Source organism: Drosophila subpulchrella, chromosome X (assembly GCF_014743375.2).
Source record: "Drosophila subpulchrella strain 33 F10 #4 breed RU33 chromosome X, RU_Dsub_v1.1 Primary Assembly, whole genome shotgun sequence".
NCBI lineage: Eukaryota > Metazoa > Arthropoda > Insecta > Diptera > Drosophilidae > Drosophila > Drosophila subpulchrella.
In genome coordinates this window covers 4,913,722-4,934,929 of record NC_050613.1, presented here as the reverse complement: position 1 = coordinate 4,934,929, position 21,208 = coordinate 4,913,722, and the positions used below count along the sequence as shown (strand labels likewise).

Sequence of the window (21,208 nt, the reverse complement as noted above, 5' to 3'; positions counted from 1 at the left end):
AGAAGTCTTTTTTTTTTTTTTTAATTTGCGAAGAAACGCCAATTTTAGAGATACACGTGTTAACCTATTTATCTAATATGTAAAAAAACAAGTCAACTTAAAAAAGGTGTGTGGTATATGAAAGAACGACCCTAGTCATGGTATTGGAGTACTTAAACTCTTGTGCAAAAAAAAAACTTCTACAAACCCATATATCAGAAGTTTTTTTTTTATTTTTTCTAGCATCAAAACTGTAGGAGCCACAGTTTTGGGCGGTTTTTGGGCGTAAAAGTGGGCGTGGCACTCTACTGAAACAAACTTGCGCTGCGTAAGAAGCTCAGAAATCTGCACGCCAAATCTCAATAGCCTAGCTCTCATAGTTTCCAAGATCTCAGCGTTCATCCGGACAGACGGACAGACGGACATGGCTAGATCGACTCGGCTAGTGATCCTGATCAAGAATATATATACTTTATGGGGTCGGAAACGCTTCCTTCTGCCTGTTACATACTTTCCGACGAATCTAGTATACCCTTTTACTCTACGAGTAACGGGTATAAAAATACAAAAAATGATATTCCCAATAGTATAAGATATTATGTCAAAAAACACAGAAGCTATAATTTGTTTCATATTATTTTCCCATCGTCTTCCGATTTTGATAAAATTAAATTCGAAATTCAGAGCTAACTAAAAATTGTTATTTCCAAGCGTAGGAGGTTATATGTTAAAAACAAGAAAATAAGTTAACTTCGGGAAGCCGAAGTTTGTATACCCTTGCAGCTATATTTATTAAATTTAAAAATACAAAAAATGATATTCCCAATAGTATAAGATAATATGTTAAAAAACACCGAAGCTATAATTTGTTTCATATTACTTTCCCACCAATTTTCCGATCGTTTCTATGGCAACTATATGATATAGTCGTCCGATTTTGATAAAATTTAATTCGAAATTTAAAACTAATTAAAATATGTAATTTCCAAGCTTAGAAGGTTTTATGTTAAAAAACACCAAAGATATATTTTTTTAAATTTTTTTTTCCGAATGTTCCTATGGGAGCTTACGATATAGTTGTCCGATCCGGCTGGTTCTGACTTAAGATGTAAGACTTTTGGGAAAGTTTCAGCACGATAGCTTTAAAACTGAGAGACTAGTTTGCGTAGAAACGGACGGACAGACGGACTGACGGACATGGCTAGATCGACTCGTCTAGTCATGCTGATCAAGAATATGGGGTCGGAAATGTCTCCTTCACTGCGTTGCAAAATTCTGACTGAAATCATAATACTCTCTGCAAGGGTATAAAAAACTACGAAGCTGGAGTAGTTTTTCCATTATTATTTTGAACCTTGCCGTGGGAGCTATAGGATATAGCGGTTCGAACTAGCCGGTTCCCAAATAAACTCGTATTCTATCTGCCATTTGTATATCAATTGTTTTAGAACTGAGAGACTCGTTTGTAGAATCCGACTAACGTACGGATAGACTGATAGACGGATAGACAAGAGTATATACATTTATACTTTATGGATTAACTGCGATGCAAACTGCATACTAAAATTATAGCACTCTCTGCAAGGGTATACAAATGCTGCAAGCAGTAAACAATCCAACTGAGTATAATAGCGATAAGATAGCAAAGACTTTCATGCATCTAGCTCCAAATAAATTGCGTATACGCAGCGTTGCTTAAGTGCATAATTGCAGCACTTACGCGCAATTCGCGGTGAATTTTAATTGCTGGCGGCCTCTTAAATCGATGACAGCAACAAGTAAAAATTATTTGGACGAGTCCCCCGACCAGAAAATACCCTCCCTATGAAACTAATTACGTTGTATTTTGTGAAGATGATCGCTAAGAAATATAAGTTAATATGGAGTCGCCGAAATCAGAAAGATTTTAACGTACTTAACCCCAAAAACAAGAGAGTACGCTACATTCGAGTGCCTTAACTATCAGATACCTGTTACTCAGCTAACCAACTTCACAAAAAATACAACTTCGATTAGAGTCTAAGAAACATCGATGTCTATATATTTACTCTTAACTTTTATTTTTGAATTATCAAAACTACTATTTTATACCCGTTACTCGTAGAGTAAAAGGGTATACTAGATTCGTCGGAAAGCCTGTTACAGGCAGAAGGAAGCGTTTCCGACCCCATAAAGTGTATATATTCTTGATCAGGATCACTAGCCGAGTCGATCTAGCCATGTCCGTCTGTCCGTCCGTCCGTATGAACGCTGAGATCAGATTCCTGAGATTCCTGCGCAGCGCAAAATTGTTTCAGCAGAGTGCCACGCCCACTCTAACGCCCACAAACCGCCTAAAACTGTGGCTCCTACAGTTTTGATGCTAGAATAAAAATTTTAGCTGAAATTTATTGTTCTCATAAATACTCATCGATTGACCCGATTTGCCACGCCCACTTTAACGCCCACTTTAACGCCCACAAACCGCCCGCAAACTTCAAAAAATCGTAAGTATGAACGTGGATATCTCGGAAACTATCAAAGATAGAGAATCGGGATCTCAGATTTAGATTCCGTAGCTTTATACACAGCGCATTTTTGTTACGCGTTATGCCACGCTCACTATAACGCCCACAAACCGCCAAAACCTGTAACGCCCACAATTTTCATGCTAAATAAAAAATTTGAACTGAAATGTATTGGTCTCGTCAATACCTATCGATTGATCCAAAAATTTGCCATGCCTACCCTAACGCCCACAGCGATTAAAACTGTCTTCCGCCGGTAGGTGGCGCATTTAAATCTCGCTTTGCTGCTTGCATATCTCCATTTCCTTTTGGACCCTTAAGCTGAGTAACTGGTATCTGATAGTCGAGGTACTCGACTATAACGTTCTCTCTGTAATTGATGCGTCAAATGCTCTTTTTGGTTCTTATTACCAACTTGTCCCGGTGTTCTTTCTTTTAAGAATTATCCCTTCCACAATTAAGAATATTAGTGTTAAAGTTTTTTCACCTTCAAAAAGTGCTTACAAGTCTTCTCAGAAGTTAGAATATACTCTGTTCGGTTTTCGTATTTTGGCAACAACATTTTTCACGAAAATCGTAGCTCAATGCTCCCGTCTTATAGGCGACGCCCTGACATCCAGTGAGATAATCGTGCTCAAAGGTAGGTGCAGAGCAGACCTCAACGTCACGAGCTTATTATTTTTCCAATTTTAATCGAGGATGTTTTGGGTTATCTCTTGAAAAAGCTATAAGCTATTCCCCTGTCAGAGTTATACTCACATGGCAGTCGGTACTTATAATCTGGGTTCTTGATTCAGTTTGCTCACCGCAATGATGTGGATCGCCTGCCTGTTGCTTGTTCCCATTTGTGCTGCTGCCACAACGCGAAAAGTCGGTCCCGAGGCCAATCCCAACACCCGGCTGATGGACAACATCCTCAGCTATATGCAAGAGGATGCCAGTGCATGCGACAATTATTTCGAGCACGCTTGCGGCAAGTACGCTGCGCGTCATATCGACGATCCCTTCACCGAGATCACACAGATGCTGGACCACAAGGTGAACCAGAAGCTGGTCCAACTAATGGCCGATCTCCACCAGGGTTCCCAGGCGCCAGGCTTCGACGCGTCGAGCGTGGAGGCCAAGGTCCTGCGCTTCTACCTCAACTGCCGCGATGCCCCAATAAGCACACGCGGGGCAGAAAAGTACCTGAGACGGGCTCCTCCGGACCAGGGACTCACATGGCCGCAGTTCAGCCACCGTGGGACACCCTGGCCCGAGGATCAGTTCAAGTGGTTGAAGACCCTTGGTTATCTCCACCGCTACGGCCTCAGCAATGTTTTTGTGGACGTGACGGTGGCCCCGAATTTCGAGAACAGCAGTGAGTTCGTATTGACCCTGGGTATGCCCAGTTTCAAGGGAGAAGCGCATCACTTGCCCAGTTTCGTTAACACACTTGCAACGCTTCGGGCCATGGGAGTGCCTTCGGATAGTGTAAAACCCCTCGCACGGAAGATAAGAAGTTTGGAAATAACTGTACTGGTCTTAACTGAGTCTCAGGACGACGATGATAGCGAATTCCTGAGTGTGGATCAGTTGCGGCGCGTAACAGGCCAGGATTGGCAGGGGTTCGTAGAGCTAGTAGTTGGTCACAGTATCACCCCTGACTTCCGCGTGCAAGTGGAGAACTTACCCTACTTGAACGCCCTGAGGCGCCTGATGAACTCCACAGACGCCCAGACGGTGGTTCACTATATCATGACCAGATTCGTGCTCTACCTCCTGAACGACTCCATGGACAGCAGAGAGCCCATCGAGTGCATAAAGGATGTGCGCCGTAGCATGGGTCTGGCCTCAAACCTCATCTACAAGGAGCGTTTCTTGGACCCCCCCGGTACTCTGCCGCAGTACACCCATCAAGTAATGGAGGTCTTCGAGCAATTGCGTCGCCAGTTCCTGCTACAGATCGATGAAAACCGCCTTGGGCTGACCGGCGAGCAGAACAGGGTGATAGCCATGAAGGCTCGGAATATCGTCGTAAACATTGGCAACATGCCCAGGGGCCTTGACCTTCGTAGCTTTGTTAGCCGGCACTATGCGGACCTGGTGTTTCCGTCGGCAGACTTAGACTACAGTCGGGAGCATCTCAAACTACTGGAGTTTCGCACCAGAAAGAAAATGGAACAACTTAACCATCCATCGCCAAGTGCCGATGAATACTTCTATTTAGCGGACCCGGATACGGCCATGAGCTCTAGCCCATACTATTTAGTGAGCCAAAATACCATTATCGTGCCACACGGATCTCTGCAGGAGCCGTTCTTTGTACCGGACAGCCATGGGGTGTTCAAGTACAGCCTGCTGGGGTTCGTTCTCGCTCATGAGCTGATCCATTCCGTGGACACCACCGGACTCCTATTCGACAGCCACGGAAACCTTCACGACGTTGGCCCAGACATATTGAACTCGCCGCGGTTCGAGGCAGGTCTGCAGTGCATGAAGCGTACCAAGACGCCGTACCTTGACGAGCGTATTGCGGATATTGCCGGGCTAGATCTCGCCTACTCCGCCTACTTCCAGAACACCAACCACGGAAACTATTCAGACTTTACCGACATTCCCCCGCAGCAGATCTTCTTTCTCAACCTGGCTCAGTTCTTCTGCGGAGACGGCGACCCAAGTAACTTCGTTGATCACGACAACGACCAGATGCGCTTGCAGCAAATGCTGAACGGGTTCGCCCCGTTCCATAGGGCTTTTGGATGTCAAAGCAGTTTTCAGTCCGAAAAGTGTCAGCTGTGGTAAGCAGAACCCTATGTGTGACCAGCTTTGTAAATCAAACCCGGGTGCAACACCACTATATATGCTTTTAAAATAACTTTTGTGACGCTAAAAAAAAAATAAATTAATCAACATGTTATTGAGTTTTACATTGAACAGGAAAGATAGCTAATTTGGGGACTCCAAAGTTTGTATACCATTTTAGATCGTTTCTATATACATACATAATATTCAACAAGAGATAGCGCTACAGTCGATGCCATCGACTATCAAATACCCGTTACTCAGCTAAGGGGAGTGTGAAGGAGATGGACACATGCAGCAAAGCGACTGTTCACAATTGCACACCCCGCAACGGCGCCACCTAGCGTGGATTTCTTTATTTGCTTATAACTTTTTATTCCGGTGTTCGATCTGAACAATTTTTGGCATAAAGATATATATTAATAATCAAAAAAAAAATGCATTTACACTTTTACAAAAAAGGGTGGGCTTAGACAGGTTTTAGCGTGGGCGTATGTGCGTTTGTGGGCGTTAGAGTAGGCGTGGCACAATGCTGAAGCAAATTTGCGCTGTCTTAGAACCTCAAGAATATGCATGCCAAATCCCAACTTTCCAACTTTTATAGTTATAGTTACTCGGCTAGTGATCACGATCAAGAATATATATTTTTTATCTGGTCGGAAACGCTTTTTTTTACCTGTTACATACTTTTCCCGAACTTAATATACATTCTACTCTACGAGTAACGGGCATAATAAATTCGATATTTTGTTAATGATAATCCAAGACAAGAAGATAGTATGTCAAACAAGAAAGGAAGTTAACTTCGGCAAGCCGAAGTTTGGATACCCTTGCAGTTATAATTATTAAATTTAAAAATACAAAAATGATATTCCCAATAGTCCCAATAGATAATATGTCAAAAAACATTGAAGCTATAATTTTTTTCATATTATTTTCCGATCGTTCCTATGGCAGCTTATGATATAGTCGTCCGATTTTGATAAAATTAAATTCGAAACTCAGAATGAATTAAAAAATGTTATTTCCAAGCGTAGGAGGTTATATGTTAAAAAACACCGAAGCTATAAATTGTTTAATAATATTTTCCCACCAATTTCCCGACCGTTTCTATGGCAGCTATATGATATAGTCGTCCGATGTTAATAAAATTAAATTCAAAATTCAGAACTAATTAAAAAATGTTATTTCCAAGCGTAGGAGGTTATATGTTAAAAAACACCGAAGCTATAATTTGTTTCATATTATTTTCCCACCAATTTTCCGATCGTTCCTATGGCAGCTATATGATATAGTCGTCCAATTTTGATCAAATTAAATTCGAAATTCAGAACTAATTTAAAAATGTTATTTCCAAGCGTAGGAGGTTATTTGTTAAAAAACACCAAAGATATAATTTTTTTTCCGATTATTCCTATGAGAGCTATAAGATATGTTTGTCCGACCCGGCTTGTTCTGACATATATACTACCTGCAAAAGAAAAAAAAGCAGAGATTAGTTTGCGTAGAAACGGACAGACAGACGGACAGACGGAAATGGCTAGATCGACTAGTCTAGTGATGCTGATCAAGAATGTATATACTTTATGAGGTCGGAAACGTCTTCTTCACTGCGTTGCAAACTTCTAACTGAAATCATAATACTCTCTGCTAGGGTATAAAAATATTGTTTAAAAAATGTAAAAAACTTATAACTTTGGTGTTTTTTAACATAATAACTTATACTCTTGGGAATATCATTCTTTTAATATTTCAGAATTTCGAATAAAATGTATACCAAATTGGACGACTTCATCATGTCAAAATAATACATAGACCGTTATATTTCGTTGTCGGTAAACATACACGAAAGTAAACTGAAATGGAATATTATCTTAAAAGTGTGTTATTAGTTTTTAGTTTTCAAAAAATTGGAAAGCTCTGTACATACAATACTCCCACGGGAACGACCTGCTTCCTTTCTTGTTTTAAATTAGATTATTTTAAAGTAAAGTGTTTCAATCTTAATTTGACCTTTCCAATCTGATCTTTCGGTGACCCTTTGAATTTTAAGGTTTTTAAAAAAAATTGTAGATTTTTTTTTTTTTTTTTTTCAATAAGTCAAACAAATTTCAGGACCGCAACACTAAAAATTTGGCAGGCCGACAAACATATTCTTGGATCTTATTTTGAAAATGGCATAAAATTAATTTATGTTGCATAGAGAATCGTATTGCAATGGTTTTGATACCAATCGACACGTAAAGAATATGAAAAAAATAAAAGATAAAATAATACTTCGGATTCCATAGCTTAAGTCTTCGAAATTTAACATGTTCTTTTTCGCTGCCCAATCGACTTATTAAAGGTCTTGAACCGAAAATGAATCACAGCCAGTAGACACAAGTAAAATGTGTAAGATGTAAGGTAGATAAAATGTAAAAAGTATACTTATATTTAGGTTGGTTAGCTGAGTAAAGGGTACCTTCTAGTCGAGGCCATCGACTACAGCGCTCTGTCTTGTTTCTCATTAAATTCACTGAACTGATGTGGTTGGGTGGAAATTGCAGGCTGATAAGATGGGCATTTCGGGTGACCTGGATTTTTACATAGCTATTTGAATTGGTCTCTTAGAACCTTATAGCATGTTAGCTAACAGTAGGACCTATGATCAACCTTTTGCTTCTTCTGCTTTTGCTGATGGTGCTCCCGGCTGTAGTGAACTACAATGCCGTAGGATAAAGCCGGAATCCCATAACACTCGAAGACCACGTCACAGCAGGTTATCGATCCTCTCCAGCCCCTCGAAACCATATTGGTAAAATTAAAAGATCTGCAGCTGTTGATTCCAGATGGATATCACGTTCCCCTCAAGGGGCTCTTTAGATGGGCACGCACTGCCTCGATGTTGGGGATGTTGTTGCCCACATGGAATTCGGACGCCGCCGTGCGATCCTTGCGGGGCTTGGTCAGCACATTGCGAAAACGCAGCTCCGGCTCCTTGAAGTCGCACCAGCCCACGCGGCACTCGCTGGCTGTAGGATTAATTGTAGATCACCAGAATGCAGCTTAATTCTGTATTTTTGATGCGAAAAACACTCAGTTTCGCTTCCCCTCGATTCGTAAACTAAATGCTGCATATACGGAGATGTAGAATGCCATGACTTTCCATTCGCTTAAACTTGGGTGTGCTCCTGTCTATAAGGTTCATTTCCGTACGGCTTTCTGAACAGTACACAACATATTTTTTCTGTGTTTGCTTTGAAAAATATTAAAAAGTGCTACCTCAAAAAAAAAAACATCCCGAAATTCAAAGAAGTATTTATTTTTTAACAATGCTGTTAGTACAAGTGTGCTCGCGCCTTCAATTTATTCGAGATGTGGTGAGTCGGAGATATTTCGTTTTGTCGTTTGCTAGAACATTCAATGGCAGTTGCCAATATCGAAATTTAACGTAGTGGTAATTTATACACAAGCCAATACGCTTTTAGAGCGAGTTTTTTCAAATTCTGAATATAATCAAAGTATGGCGAGTCTAGAATATTAAAATTCTGTATGACAGTTGCCACTTCGCATACTTCGCCTGAATTTTTTTCCAAATCGTTGGAAACAAATCTGACTCGCTGTCCATTCGAACTTGGGGGTGCCTCTGCCTACGTTCATTATGGTACTAGTTTTGTAAAAGCCTAAAATTGTCTAGTTCTTTTACACCAACATAAAATAAAATTTACACAAGCCAAAATGCTTTTAGGTCCCAAGTTCCTCTAGTATCGCGGCAATGGTAAAAATAAACAAAGCCTACAAAATAGTCGGTATAATAATTTTTTTAGTGTGCCAATTTCGGATAATTTTAAAAGTTTCTCTTTTCTATTTAAGCCTTTGCCTTTTATTTGAAGTCAAGGATAACGCAACAATATTGGAGCTCCGGCAAAAGTTGGAGCCCATAATCGGTCTTCCGTTGAACCAGATCAAACTGCGAAAATCTGGCAAGACAATAAACAATAATAAACTGATTTCGGATGTCTTGGGTGCGAGGACTTCGTAAGATTTGGGATTTGACGCGGAACTATCTATTTTTAGCGGAAATTCATTCTTCGCCCCCCTAAAATTTTACGGGTAGGTATATAAAAACGGACAACCGATTAACCACCAATATAACCACCACCAAATATAGGGAATATCCTTAGCGTAATTATACCCGTTACTCGTAGAGTAAAAGGGTATACTAGATTCGTCTGAAAGTATGTAACAGTCAGAAGGAAGCGTTTCCGACCCCATAAAGTATATATATTCTTGATCAGGATCACTAGCCGAGTCGATCTAGCCATGTCCGTCTGTCTGTCTGTCCGAATGAACGCTGAGATCTCGGAAACTATGAGAGCTAGGCTATTGAGATTTGGCGTGCAGATTCCTGAGCTTCTTACGCAGCGCAAACCTGTGGCGCCCACAATTTTCATGCTAAATAAAAAATTTTAACTGAAATGTATTTGTCTCGTCAATACCTATCGATTGATAAAAAAAAATGTTGCCACGCCCACTCTAACGCCCATAACACTTTAATCTGTCTACCGCCGGTGGGTGGCGCATTTCAACCTCGCTTTGCTGCTTGCATATCTCCATTTCCCTTTGGTCCCTTTAGCTGAGTAACGGGTTTCTGATAGTCGAGGTACTCGACTATAGCGTTCTTCCTCAACGTATCTTAATACTTACATTTTTTTTTAGTCAACCTACCCCACTTAAATTAAATAAACTTACAAGCATTCTTCCCTTTTCTATCATCCTTCAATATATAACCCTATAATTAACAAGAAAGGATGTTAACTTCGGCAAGCCGAAGTTTGTACTACAAAAATGATGGAACGAATACTGAAATCAATGAGGTTTGCTCTTGATTTTTTGTTCTCTAGTTTTCTTAGTATATGAGTACTAAAATTGTATCCATTAAAACAATTTTTATTTATTTTCTTTTTTTTTCTGTAGTGTGTAGGTCGGCCATATCTCATATATCTTTAACAATAAAAAGTCCTATATATCCTCGTCCTCGTCGGTCAGAGCGGTCGCCTGAGCCTCCTTCAATTCCCGCTCGATCTGCGCCTGCCAATCCTTGTCCATCTGGATCTCGGGCGGCAGCAGGGCCGGCATGGCGAGGAACTCCAGGTCGGGGTCACCAACCAGCTTGCGCGCCAGCCAAAGGAATGGTTTCTCGAAGTTGTAGTTCGATTTGGCAGAGATGTCGTAATACGGCAGGATCTTCTTGCGGTGGAAGGCGAGGTTTTTCGCCATCACCTTGCGATACTTGATGTCCACTTTGTTGCCGCAAAGGACTATCAGGATATTCTCGCAGACGCGAACCAGATTGAAATGCCAGGTGGAAACGTTCTTGTAGGCAATACGCGAGGTCACGTCGAACATAATGACAGCGCACTGGCCCTGGATGTAACAGTCGTGGCCCAGTAAGCAGTTCTCCTGGCCAGCGGTGTCCCACACGTTGAAGCGGATGGCGCCGCGACTTGTGTGGAAGATCAATGGATGCACCTCCACGCCCAATGTGGCCACGTACCTCATTTCAAACTCTCCGGTCATGTGGCGCTTTACAAAGGTCGTCTTCCCGCAGCCGCCATCGCCGACGAGAACGCACTTGAATGTGGGTAGATCTTGACCTTCCTGAGCCATACTGATACTTTGCTGAAGCGGTGTACAAGTGTCTTTTATATTATAATGGAAATCTTTCCATGGAAATCATTCCATTATAATATAAAAGACACTTGTACACCGCTTCAGCATAGTATCAGTATGGCTCAGGAGGATCAAGATCTACCCACATTCAAGTGCGTTCTCGTCGGCGATGGCGGCTGCGGAAAGACGACCGTTGTAAAGCGCCACATGACCGGAGAGTTTGAAAAGAAAAACAATGACAATTTTTGCAACGTAATCCTAGATTCAAAAAAACGTTTTAAGAACAAGATAAAATATTTATATTTTGTATATTCCTGTAATAATACAAGTCCTCGTCTTAGATTTTAATTATTTCAAAATTTGTTTATAAATAAATGTACAATTAGGGTTTAAAATTTAAAAACCTATATATCAGAAGTTTTTTTTTGCACAAGAGTTTAAGTACTCCAATACCATGACTAGGGTCGTTCTTTCATATACCACACACCTTTTTTAAGTAGACTTGTTTTTACATATTAGATAAATAGGTAAACACGTGTATCTCGAAAATTGGCGTTTCTTTGCAAATTTTAAAAAATTATAGCAAACAAAATAATTTTGTTTTCGGCCAAATCCTGATACATGTTTACTTACTTAACGAAAAGTATACGTAAAACAAGAAAGGAAGTTAGCTTCGGCAAGCCGAAGCTTATATACCCTTGCAGCTATAATTATTAAATTTAAAAACACAAAAAATGATATTCCCAATAGTATAAGATAATATGTCAAAAAACACCGAAGCTATAGTTTGTTTCATATTATTTTCCTACCAATTTTCCGATCGTTCCTATGGCAGCTATATGATATAGTCGTCCGATTTTGATAAAATTAAATTCGAAATTCAAAACTAATTAAAAAATGTTATTTGCAAGCGTAGAAGGTTATATGTTAAAAAACACCGAAGCTATAGTTTGTTTCATATTATTTTCCTACCAACTATATGATATGATCGAAATTCAGAACTAATTAAAAAATGTTATTTCCAAGCGTGGAGGTTATATGTTGAAAAACACTAAAGCTATAATTTGTTTCATATTATTTTTCCAAAAATTTTCCGATCGTTCCTATGGCAGCTATATGATATAGCCGTCCGATTTCGATAAAATTTATTTCAAAATTCAAAACTAATTTAAAAATGTTATGTCCAAGCTTAGGAGGTTATATGCTAAAAAACACCAAAGATATAATTTTTTTTAATTTTCTTGCCCGATTATTCCTATGGGAGCTATAAGATATAGTTGTCCGATCCGGCTGGTTCCGACTTATATACTACCTGCAAAAGAGATAAGACTTTTGGGAAAGTTTCAGCCCGATAGCTTTAAAACTGAGAGACTAGTTTGCGAAGAAACGGACGGACAGACGGACATGGCTAGATCGACTCGTCTAGTCATGCTGATCAAGAATATATATACTTTATGGGGTCGGAAACGTCTCCTTCACTGCGTTGCAAACTTCTGACTGAAATCAATATACCCTCTGCACGGGTATAAAAAGTTGTAGGCATATCATATACAAGGGTGGTCAAAAGTATTTTCACAAAAAAAAAGTTAAATATATTCATAATTTGAACTTACATCTTGTTAACTTTGGCATCAATGGAAAGGTAATTTAAATGCCGTTTGAATGATACAATACATTTCTTAACACATTCAGTACTTATTGAAAAGGACGAATTTGTGTGAATATGTCCTTTTTGAACTTTTTTCCTCGACTTGAAAACTTAAATTTTTTGATGCAAAAAGTTTCTTCAAACAAAAATAATAGTAACTGCAAAAAGAATTATTCAAAAATCATTTTGCTTATATTTTTTATGATTTTTTGAAAATGCTTAGAAACATGCATTTTAGCCATATTTTTCTCTTTTTCATACAAATTTTTTCCGACAGTGTCACCTTTAAAAAATCATAAAAAATATAAGCAAAATGATTTTTGAAAAATTCTTTTTGCAGCTACTATTGTTTTTGTTTGAAGAAACTTTTTGCATCAAAAAATTTAAGTTTTCAAGTCGAGGAAAAAAGTTCAAAAAGGACATTTTCACACAAATTCGTCCTTTTCAATAAGTACTGAATGTGTTAAGAAATGTATTGTATCATTCAAACGGCATTTAAATTACCTTTCCATTGATGCCAAATTTAACAAGATGTAAGTTCAAATTATGAATATATTTAACTTTTTTTTTGTGAAAATACTTTTGACCACCCTTGTATATAGCCGCAAAATGGAAAATCTGCCATTATGGTCCGATCGTAACGAGTGATACACCAATCGAAAGGTATCGCAAAAACTAAGAAGATTGCATACAAAGACTTTCGAAATATAGATTTGTTTGGGAGGAAAAGCGGTGAAAGTGTAAAAGTAAAAATTTAGAAAATTGGAGCTGCTGGATACGGTGGGGATAAAAGCCCCCGGCTGTTTAGCTAGTTTCATTCTTACTGAGAATACGCGTCGAATGACACCTCACTTGTTAAAATCCGATGTCCCGTTCAAAAAAAAATCAAAAAACAAGATTTTCTTCTTCCCAAAATGAAAATGTTTGTCCCTTTATTTTATCTAATGTAATATCATTTTTCGACACAATTGTTGATTTCAGAAATTTTTGTTAAAAGCGCGTTCGCCACTACTTTTTACCTCGTTTAGAGGTGTTTTTGCTTGATATGTAAAACAAGAAAGGAAGTTAACTTCGGCAAGCCGAAGTTTGTATACCCTTGCAGCTATATTTATTAAATTTAAAAATACAAAAAATGATATTCCCAATAGTATAAGATAATTCAGGGGTGGTCAAAAGTATTTTCACAAAACAAAAGTTAAATATACTCATAATTTGAAAGTTAACAAGAAGAACTTTGGCATCAATGGAAAGGTAATTTAAATGCCGCTTGAATGATATAATACATTTCTTAACCCATTCAGTACTTATTTAAAAGGACGAATTTGTGTGAAAATGTCCTTTTTGAACTTTTTTCCTCGACTTGAAAACTTAAATTTTTTGATGCAAAAAGTTTCGTCAAACAAAAATAATAGAAACTGAAAAAAGAATTTTTCAAAAGTCATTTTGCTTATATTTTCTATAATTTTTTGAAAATGCTTAAAAACATGCATTTGAGCCATATTTTTCTTTTTTTCATACAAATTTTTTCCGACATTGTCACCTTCAAAAAATGCAAAAGATAAGACTTTTGGGAAAGTTTCAGCCCGATAGCTTCAAAACTGAGAGACTAGTTTGCGAAGAAACGGACGGACAGACGGACATGGCTAGATCGACTCGTCTAGTCATGCTGATCAAGAATATATATACTTTATGGGGTCGGAAACGTCTCCTTCACTGCGTTGCAAGCTTCTGACTGAAATCAATATACCTTCTGCAAGGGTATAAAAAGAAAGGCAAGCCGATACATACCCTTCCAGGTCATTCATACGGGAGACATGTACATATATACAAAGCTACAGTTTTTTAAAAAAATTAAAAAATAATCACGGAAAATTAAGATAATGTTGATAAAGAATTTATATACTTCAAGGGGTCGGAAAAGTCTTGGTCAGTGCGTTTCAAGCTTTTGACTGACATCATTATAGCCTTTGGTATAAACACCGAATCTTTATATAGAACGGAGTACGGGGTACACTGCAGTATTAGCAGTATTACCACCAACAACACAACTTTCAATTGAAATTAAAATCAAGATGAGTGTGTCAAATATGTCATATTTCAAAGAGTTTTATGTCATTATAACGCCAATATTTTATGTTATTCGAGATGAAACGATATCATATATAAAGGAAATACACATGTCAGAACTTCAGAATTGACTTTCCACCCGAGCACTTGTTCATTATACTGCGATGGCTAGTCTAGTCAAATGGTGTCTATACATCTCATATTTTTTCGGGCGCACTACAGGCCTTATAAACTTTGTGGTTGATTTAAAATCGGGTCGGCCTAAAGTTACAAAAAGAGCAACAACATGTGCAGTCTGCTTGCAAATACTCATTCTCATCTCAGTTACTTACCTGCTGATAAAAACGGATTTTTTTACCATGGCCTTAAAGAATGCTAACGCTCTTCATGAATACGTGTCTCTGGTTGTAGAATGCTCTCGGTTGATTTGTGTTATGCTGGCTTTGGTCAGCCGTTGGACTCATCGTAGGAACTTCATTCGACTCTACAACTCGTTCCGCCGGCTTTTACAAAACCATCCTGAGATAGGCCAGTATTGCCAAAGAAGCATCATTAGCAAGTGCCTCTGTGTTAAAATATCGGAGACATTACAAGTTGTGGCTATTTTTTATCTAATGCGAACTAAGCTTACTATTGCCGCTTGTATACGCATTTGGAACATGATGAGCGTAACGCTTATTGTAAATGGAATTGATACCCAGTATTTTATGGCTATGGCGAGTCTTCGAGGGCGCTATATCCTTCTTAATAAGGATTTGAAAGCGCTTCTATCCGAAACACAATCCCTTAATCCTTTACAGAGTGGAGTATTTGTGACCACTTGCCGTAGCCTTGCCGATCGCTTTAAAAAAATTTCTCATTCCCAATCTGAGTTACAAGCCCTCATAAAATGGCTTTTAAGAACCTACCAAGTTGAGGTCATGATCATGACCATCATTAGTTATTTAAACTTGGTGGGGAATTTTTACATATTATTCAGCTTTAGAAAAAACGGGAATTGGGAAACAAATTGGCTCAAGGACGTCGGAGTTTATTTTACTTTATTCACAGCTTATTACTTCATCGATTTCTGCATTAACATGTACAATATATTTTACGTGCTAGACGCCCACGAAGAGATGGTGCACCTGCTAAGTCAACGGAGTCTCTTCAAACCAGGTTTGGATCAAAGACTGGAGGCAGTTGTGAGTCAAAATGAGCAATAATATCGTTTAAGTTAATACATTTTCTTTCAGATTGAAACCTACACACTAAACCTGGCCCGCAACCCATTAGAAGTTAGATTTCTTGGCTTATATAAAATTGATAGATTTGCATCATTTGCCTTACTTAACTCTTTTTTAACCCACATAATTCTGCTAATCCAATATGAAATTGAACACTTTTAAAACTTTTAAATATTAATAATCCTGTTTATATTACAATTTTTAATCCAAATAAAATAACGTACGTGCCACGCCATCAGAAATGCTCTTGAATTTGTATTAACTGAAATGAAAAGCATAGTAAAGCGTATCTGATAGTCGAGGCACTCGACTTCTGTGTTTACGTTAAGTTAGTTGGGTCCCCTTTTTGATTCAGGTATAAATTCATTCCATTCCGATGGATTATTCTAATCTCAGTGGTCTTAGTAAACAATGTTTAATAATTTAAGATATTTGGCACTTGAATATTAATTAAAAGAACGCTGGTAGTCCCGTACCCAAAACCATGTAGCAAACATATATATAATTAAAACACAAATTCCCTTGAGTCGCGCATAAACAAAGACAGCTTGAATATCCAGCGCATTTCTGCGAGATAAAATATTGCCTCTACCTCGAGGCCCGCGGCCACTTGGCCATTCCTCAAATAATCTCGTTACACAACAATAAATGAAATTAAATGAGAAACAAAGTGAAAATCAAGTCAAACGCAAGAATGTGCCATTATTGTTTTTTCTCGCTTGTTTTTTTATTTTGGCTGTTTTGAATATTCTCATTACTGCGATGGAATAATAACAGTGAAGAAAAGTCAGAAAATAATAAATACGCAGATTGCACAACAAATTAACGCAGGGGGCGTGGGCGTGGCATGTCGGGGCACTGCCCACTTGTCAAGCGTTTCTATATCGCAGCTGTGGCATCGACAAAAAAAGGCCGAAAAAGAATAAATAATTCTCAGAAAATATGAAAACGCAAGATGAAGACAGCTAGGCAACAAAGGCGCACGAACCAAGTGAACAAAGGCGGCTCGAATCTGGCCAAAAAGATCTGGCAACACGGAGGTGTGGCCGCCTTTTGCCTATTGATTTTGTAATTGAAGGTTAAATTTTAATGCTCTCGGCTAAGCAAAAGTGTGAGTGTGTGCTTGCAAGTGTTTGCAGTTAATAGCGCGTAATATCATAATATCAGGACATTGCTCCAGTTTCGGTTCGTCGGGGCCACGCCCTCGAACAAGTTTGCTGCCCCCTCGATGGGATGGCGATGAATGGCGCAATCTGTCGGGCCATTGGACACTCTAAGGTGGCGAACACTGCGAAGTGGTAAGATAGCCATTAAAATTCGCACACAAATAGCAGAGGGTGCTCTTAATAGCTGCAATGCGTTAAACGGCCGTTTAAACAGCTCAGTTCTAAGTTAAGCGACCGAAACACTTGGGGGGAACTATTTCGCATCTGATGATTTAAATGGGCTAAAGTACTTAAATAAAGACAATCATATATTACCAACTATAATTTTGAGGAATTTAAAGAGCGGTTAAAATGTAAGTTTATTAATATTAAACTTAGAAAATATTTTTATAGTAAATTTCAATAGTCTAAGGAATGACAATATAGTCTGACTATTTAGGTGTTTTTGGCCGAAAATCAATTAAAATCTACCGCTTGATATTATATTTCCAACTCCACAGTATCCCAGTTCAGCAGTAACTTCAGGTTAAGTTGTACACTATGTTCCAATCATCGGAAATGGGTCTTGTGGGTGGTCAGTGTCAGTCATCCCAGGCCATCCTGCTCATATATCGCTATTGATATCGATGCCACGCTGACGCGGCGCTGTCAGGGTATGTCGGTCATTAATCTTCAAAAAACAAAGGCAGGAATAGAAAACAGCATGTGTGATAATGGTCGAGTGTGCGTGGCCAAGTATTTAGGCAAATGTCGCCATTTCAAACCCCTGAAAACCAAGCTCCACAACGGACAATGGACGTGGAAACAATGACAGCAATGGGCGGCGGTTTCAAGAGCAACAGCAAAAACAGTAGTTAAGGAATGCCAACTGCAACGGCTGTCAGTCATTGTCCATCGCGGTGATACCCAGTAAATCCCACTCGGACATCTTGAGTCTGTTGCTTTTACATTGATGTAGCTAATGTTGATGTTAAAATTGAATTAAAGGGAACAAATTAAAAAAAAAACTAAAAAAGCTTAAGCTTGGTCTGACATACCTAAAATAAGAGACCCCTAAATATATATATTTATATTACAACAAGTATATAATGTATATAGTAACAGTAAAGCCTACCTTCAAAAATAATTAAAATATAGGTATAGTTGTATATATATATACTTAAAAGACTGGCATTCGATCCAAAATTACAAGTAAAATTATCAAGCTCATCATTATGCCTAATATGGACCATTTTCTCTGTGGTTACAGAGCTTCGATTTGACTAGTACTCATTTTTAAGGTGCGTTGCCCCTAAGATTTGCAAAAGGATATCACCATATCGTCAGGAATCAATCCTTGGTCTTTTTCAAAAATTTCCCTGCGGCTTTGTTTGGCTTTGTTTTGGCTCATTGTCTGCGCCTTTTTGACCCATATAGACGTGAAATGTTGCGCCCGACGGCACAATGTGATGGGTGGGTAAACTGGGTGGGTGGAAAAGTGGTGGCTCGCTGGCAAAAGGACATCGAGATGGCTATGCCTCGCTGCACTTGGCTGGGCCAGACTGCTTGTCCTGTATTGGCATTGCAATTAAACAAATTAATGTCGGGGACAAAAAGCTCGCAGATTGCGAGAGCTGGCACTGTGTATTTATCGCGGGCTCTATCGGAGGAATGGCAGTGATGGGCGGTAATTGAAACATCACGCCATTGCACAATGGAACAGCGGGCTGCAAGGGCGTCGTTTCAAAGGGGGTGGCTCATTACCAATGACAATCGATGATTGCCGCTGCGTCGGGAACTGACGTCGCCCCGCACTTTCACACTGAGCCAAACACAATATAAACGTAAGAATGCGGATGATTTATGGAGTGTGCCGAGAGTCTCTATTGCCACATTGATTGCAGGTGTAATTGCTGTGCTGTATCAAGCACAATTGCTCAGAGTTATGTTCGTTAAATGTATCTTATGTATACTGATCAGGGTCCTATCCCTGAAAGCCCCTCTCCCCATCCCCTTTTCAGGAGAAGTCCCAACAAAAAATTGAGTTTACAAGTGTGATACGAAACATTTGTTTAACCAAATCCTGGCTACGGTATTGATACTAATATCTCAATTAGAAACCAGAGTCACAACAACAATAAAAACTATGTTGGCCTCGGGCCCGCATTATCTACATACAGGTAGTGAAAAGCTACCACGAAGCCTAATCAATGCAATGCTTTATTTTCAAATTTTAGTAATGTCACCTTATAAAATCGGTTTCAGATAGAGTTAACACAGCAATATTACTGAAACGCTATTATATGGCTATAAACTTTACTTTAATGGTCAGAAGACGATTTTTTCCCGTGCACTACGCCACTCTGTCTTATTGTGTGCTCCCCAGAATTGGCAATGCCAAAACAAGTGGCGCCATCTCCTGCTTGATAATGTTTTTACTGACCGCCCCTTCCCGAAAAACCCCGCTGTGCGTTTGAGCATTTGCCCTGAAGGTTGGCTGCACTTTTACCCCCGATTCCGAATTCGGTTTCGGGAGACCCACTCGCTCTCCTTGGCTGAGGTTCCCCCGGTTGACAGTTGGAAAATGCTAGCAATTTCCCAGCGTCGCCTTGGTTGCGAAACCTCTGTGTGCCTGCTCCCAGGCGGACAGCCAGCTGTGGGCCATTACATAACGCTCCCTGGCCCAGTCTACATGTGTCCTACACGCAGAGAAATAAGCGACTAAGCTAGTTTAAATGCGTAACTATATTATTATTGGTATTATTGCCTCGTCAAAATAGTAGAAATAGAACATCATTTTAAAAGAATTTATTTAAATTTAAAATTCCATTTGTTACACCCAAAAATAGTAAAAAGGCTCCCCCACCAACGAATTGTCAGTTTTTCCCGTCAAATAGTTACTCTTGCGTAATACGTAAACGTCAGGATTACTATAAAAAATAGTTTTGTAACCATAAAAAGGGGTAGAATGGACCCAACCCATCGATTGTAGTTAAATAACTATTTTCATAGTTATCCATCTCATAAAATATGTTACTGAATTGTTATTATTGTTAATATATACCTTAAAACTAAAAAATTATTAACTAAATTCATAATTATAAGTAAAATAAAGAAAGGTAATTTTCAAATTGCCCTTTTGTAAAGTGACAACATTTGTACATTTCTTGTTGCATACTTTTGTGTTAGAGACTTTACGTTAGGAAAACTATTTTTGATAGTTAATAAACTATTTACTATTGCAATAACAAAATAAACACATCTCGTGAAAGTAACTGTGTTAATAGTGGCTTAACAACTAAATAGTAAACAAAGCAAAAACAAATACATATACAACCATTTTTAAAAGTAAAGTACAATTTTTTATAGTTACTAAGCCATCTGCATTGTTCAATTTTACCAAGAACAATTTTTGGGTGTAGTTGTATAAATAGTATATTCTCTGCAAAAATTAACATTATCTTACTTTAAAGAATTTTTAGTTCAATTTCACCGTCCTATATATTGCGCGTTAATGCATATATCGCATATCGCAAGTAAGCGCAAATCGCAAATAAGCGTTTTTTTCATCAAATAAATTTTTTTCAAGTTGGGATCATAAAGTTTACTATGTTGGGAAAGAGATTTTTTTAAATAAAATATCAAACTGGCGTGCATGCCGTATGCGTAATATTTAAGGGAGCTTTGAGACTAAACATATAGCTTATATATATAAATCAGTTTCTATTCTAAAAATAAACAAGTTAGGGATAACATTGAAATCATTGTGAAAAACGCTTGCTTAAACTTTTTTCTCTCAGTGATTATACTGTCCCTCGCCACGACAACGCACAAAGTGCGCATAAATTGCGAGCGACCCACAAAAAATTGTTAACCAGCAACAAAATGGCTTAGATCAGAAATCACAAATCAAAAACTAGCAAAAAGGCCTCCCTGTCCAAAAATCGTGCCCACTGCCGCTGCCTTTCGAAATGCGAAGCAATCAGAGCCAGGTCTGCCCAGTCCTCAGGCCCGAGTGTAAGCTCCATACAATACCCCCAGTTCCAATCTTCGACTCTGGGGCTCCCACTCTCGGTTAAAGCACCCCGATCCGATCCGATCCAATCCGATCGCCCAATTTCCGCGCCCATTTGTGCGGCGGCTGCGTGAGAACTAGCAAAAAATAACAAATGGAAACTGGGAGGTCGGGTATTCGGT

The 21,208-nt window shown here is 38.8% G+C and overlaps 2 protein-coding genes across 2 annotated transcripts; one reads left to right on the top strand and one right to left on the bottom strand.

Annotated features, from left to right (window-relative positions):
* Nucleotides 1-3,299: 3,299 nt before the first annotated feature.
* Nucleotides 3,300-5,385, top strand: LOC119556569 (membrane metallo-endopeptidase-like 1). The gene has a single exon (XM_037868867.1). It carries the CDS (start codon nt 3,300-3,302, stop codon nt 5,268-5,270), a length of 1,971 nt encoding a protein of 656 aa, XP_037724795.1. The 3' UTR covers nt 5,271-5,385.
* Nucleotides 5,386-10,274: 4,889 nt separating this feature from the next.
* On the bottom strand, nt 10,275-10,922 carry LOC119556772 (GTP-binding nuclear protein Ran-like). The gene has a single exon (XM_037869197.1). The coding sequence runs from the start codon at nt 10,920-10,922 to the stop codon at nt 10,275-10,277; it is 648 nt and encodes a 215-aa protein (XP_037725125.1).
* Nucleotides 10,923-21,208: the final 10,286 nt, after the last annotated feature.

Coding starts and splice junctions, on each gene's coding strand:
- LOC119556569 (XM_037868867.1), top strand. CDS start 3,300: ATGTGGATCGCCTGCCTGTTGCTTGTTCCCATTTGTGCTGCTGCCACA.
- LOC119556772 (XM_037869197.1), bottom strand. CDS start 10,922: ATGGCTCAGGAAGGTCAAGATCTACCCACATTCAAGTGCGTTCTCGTC.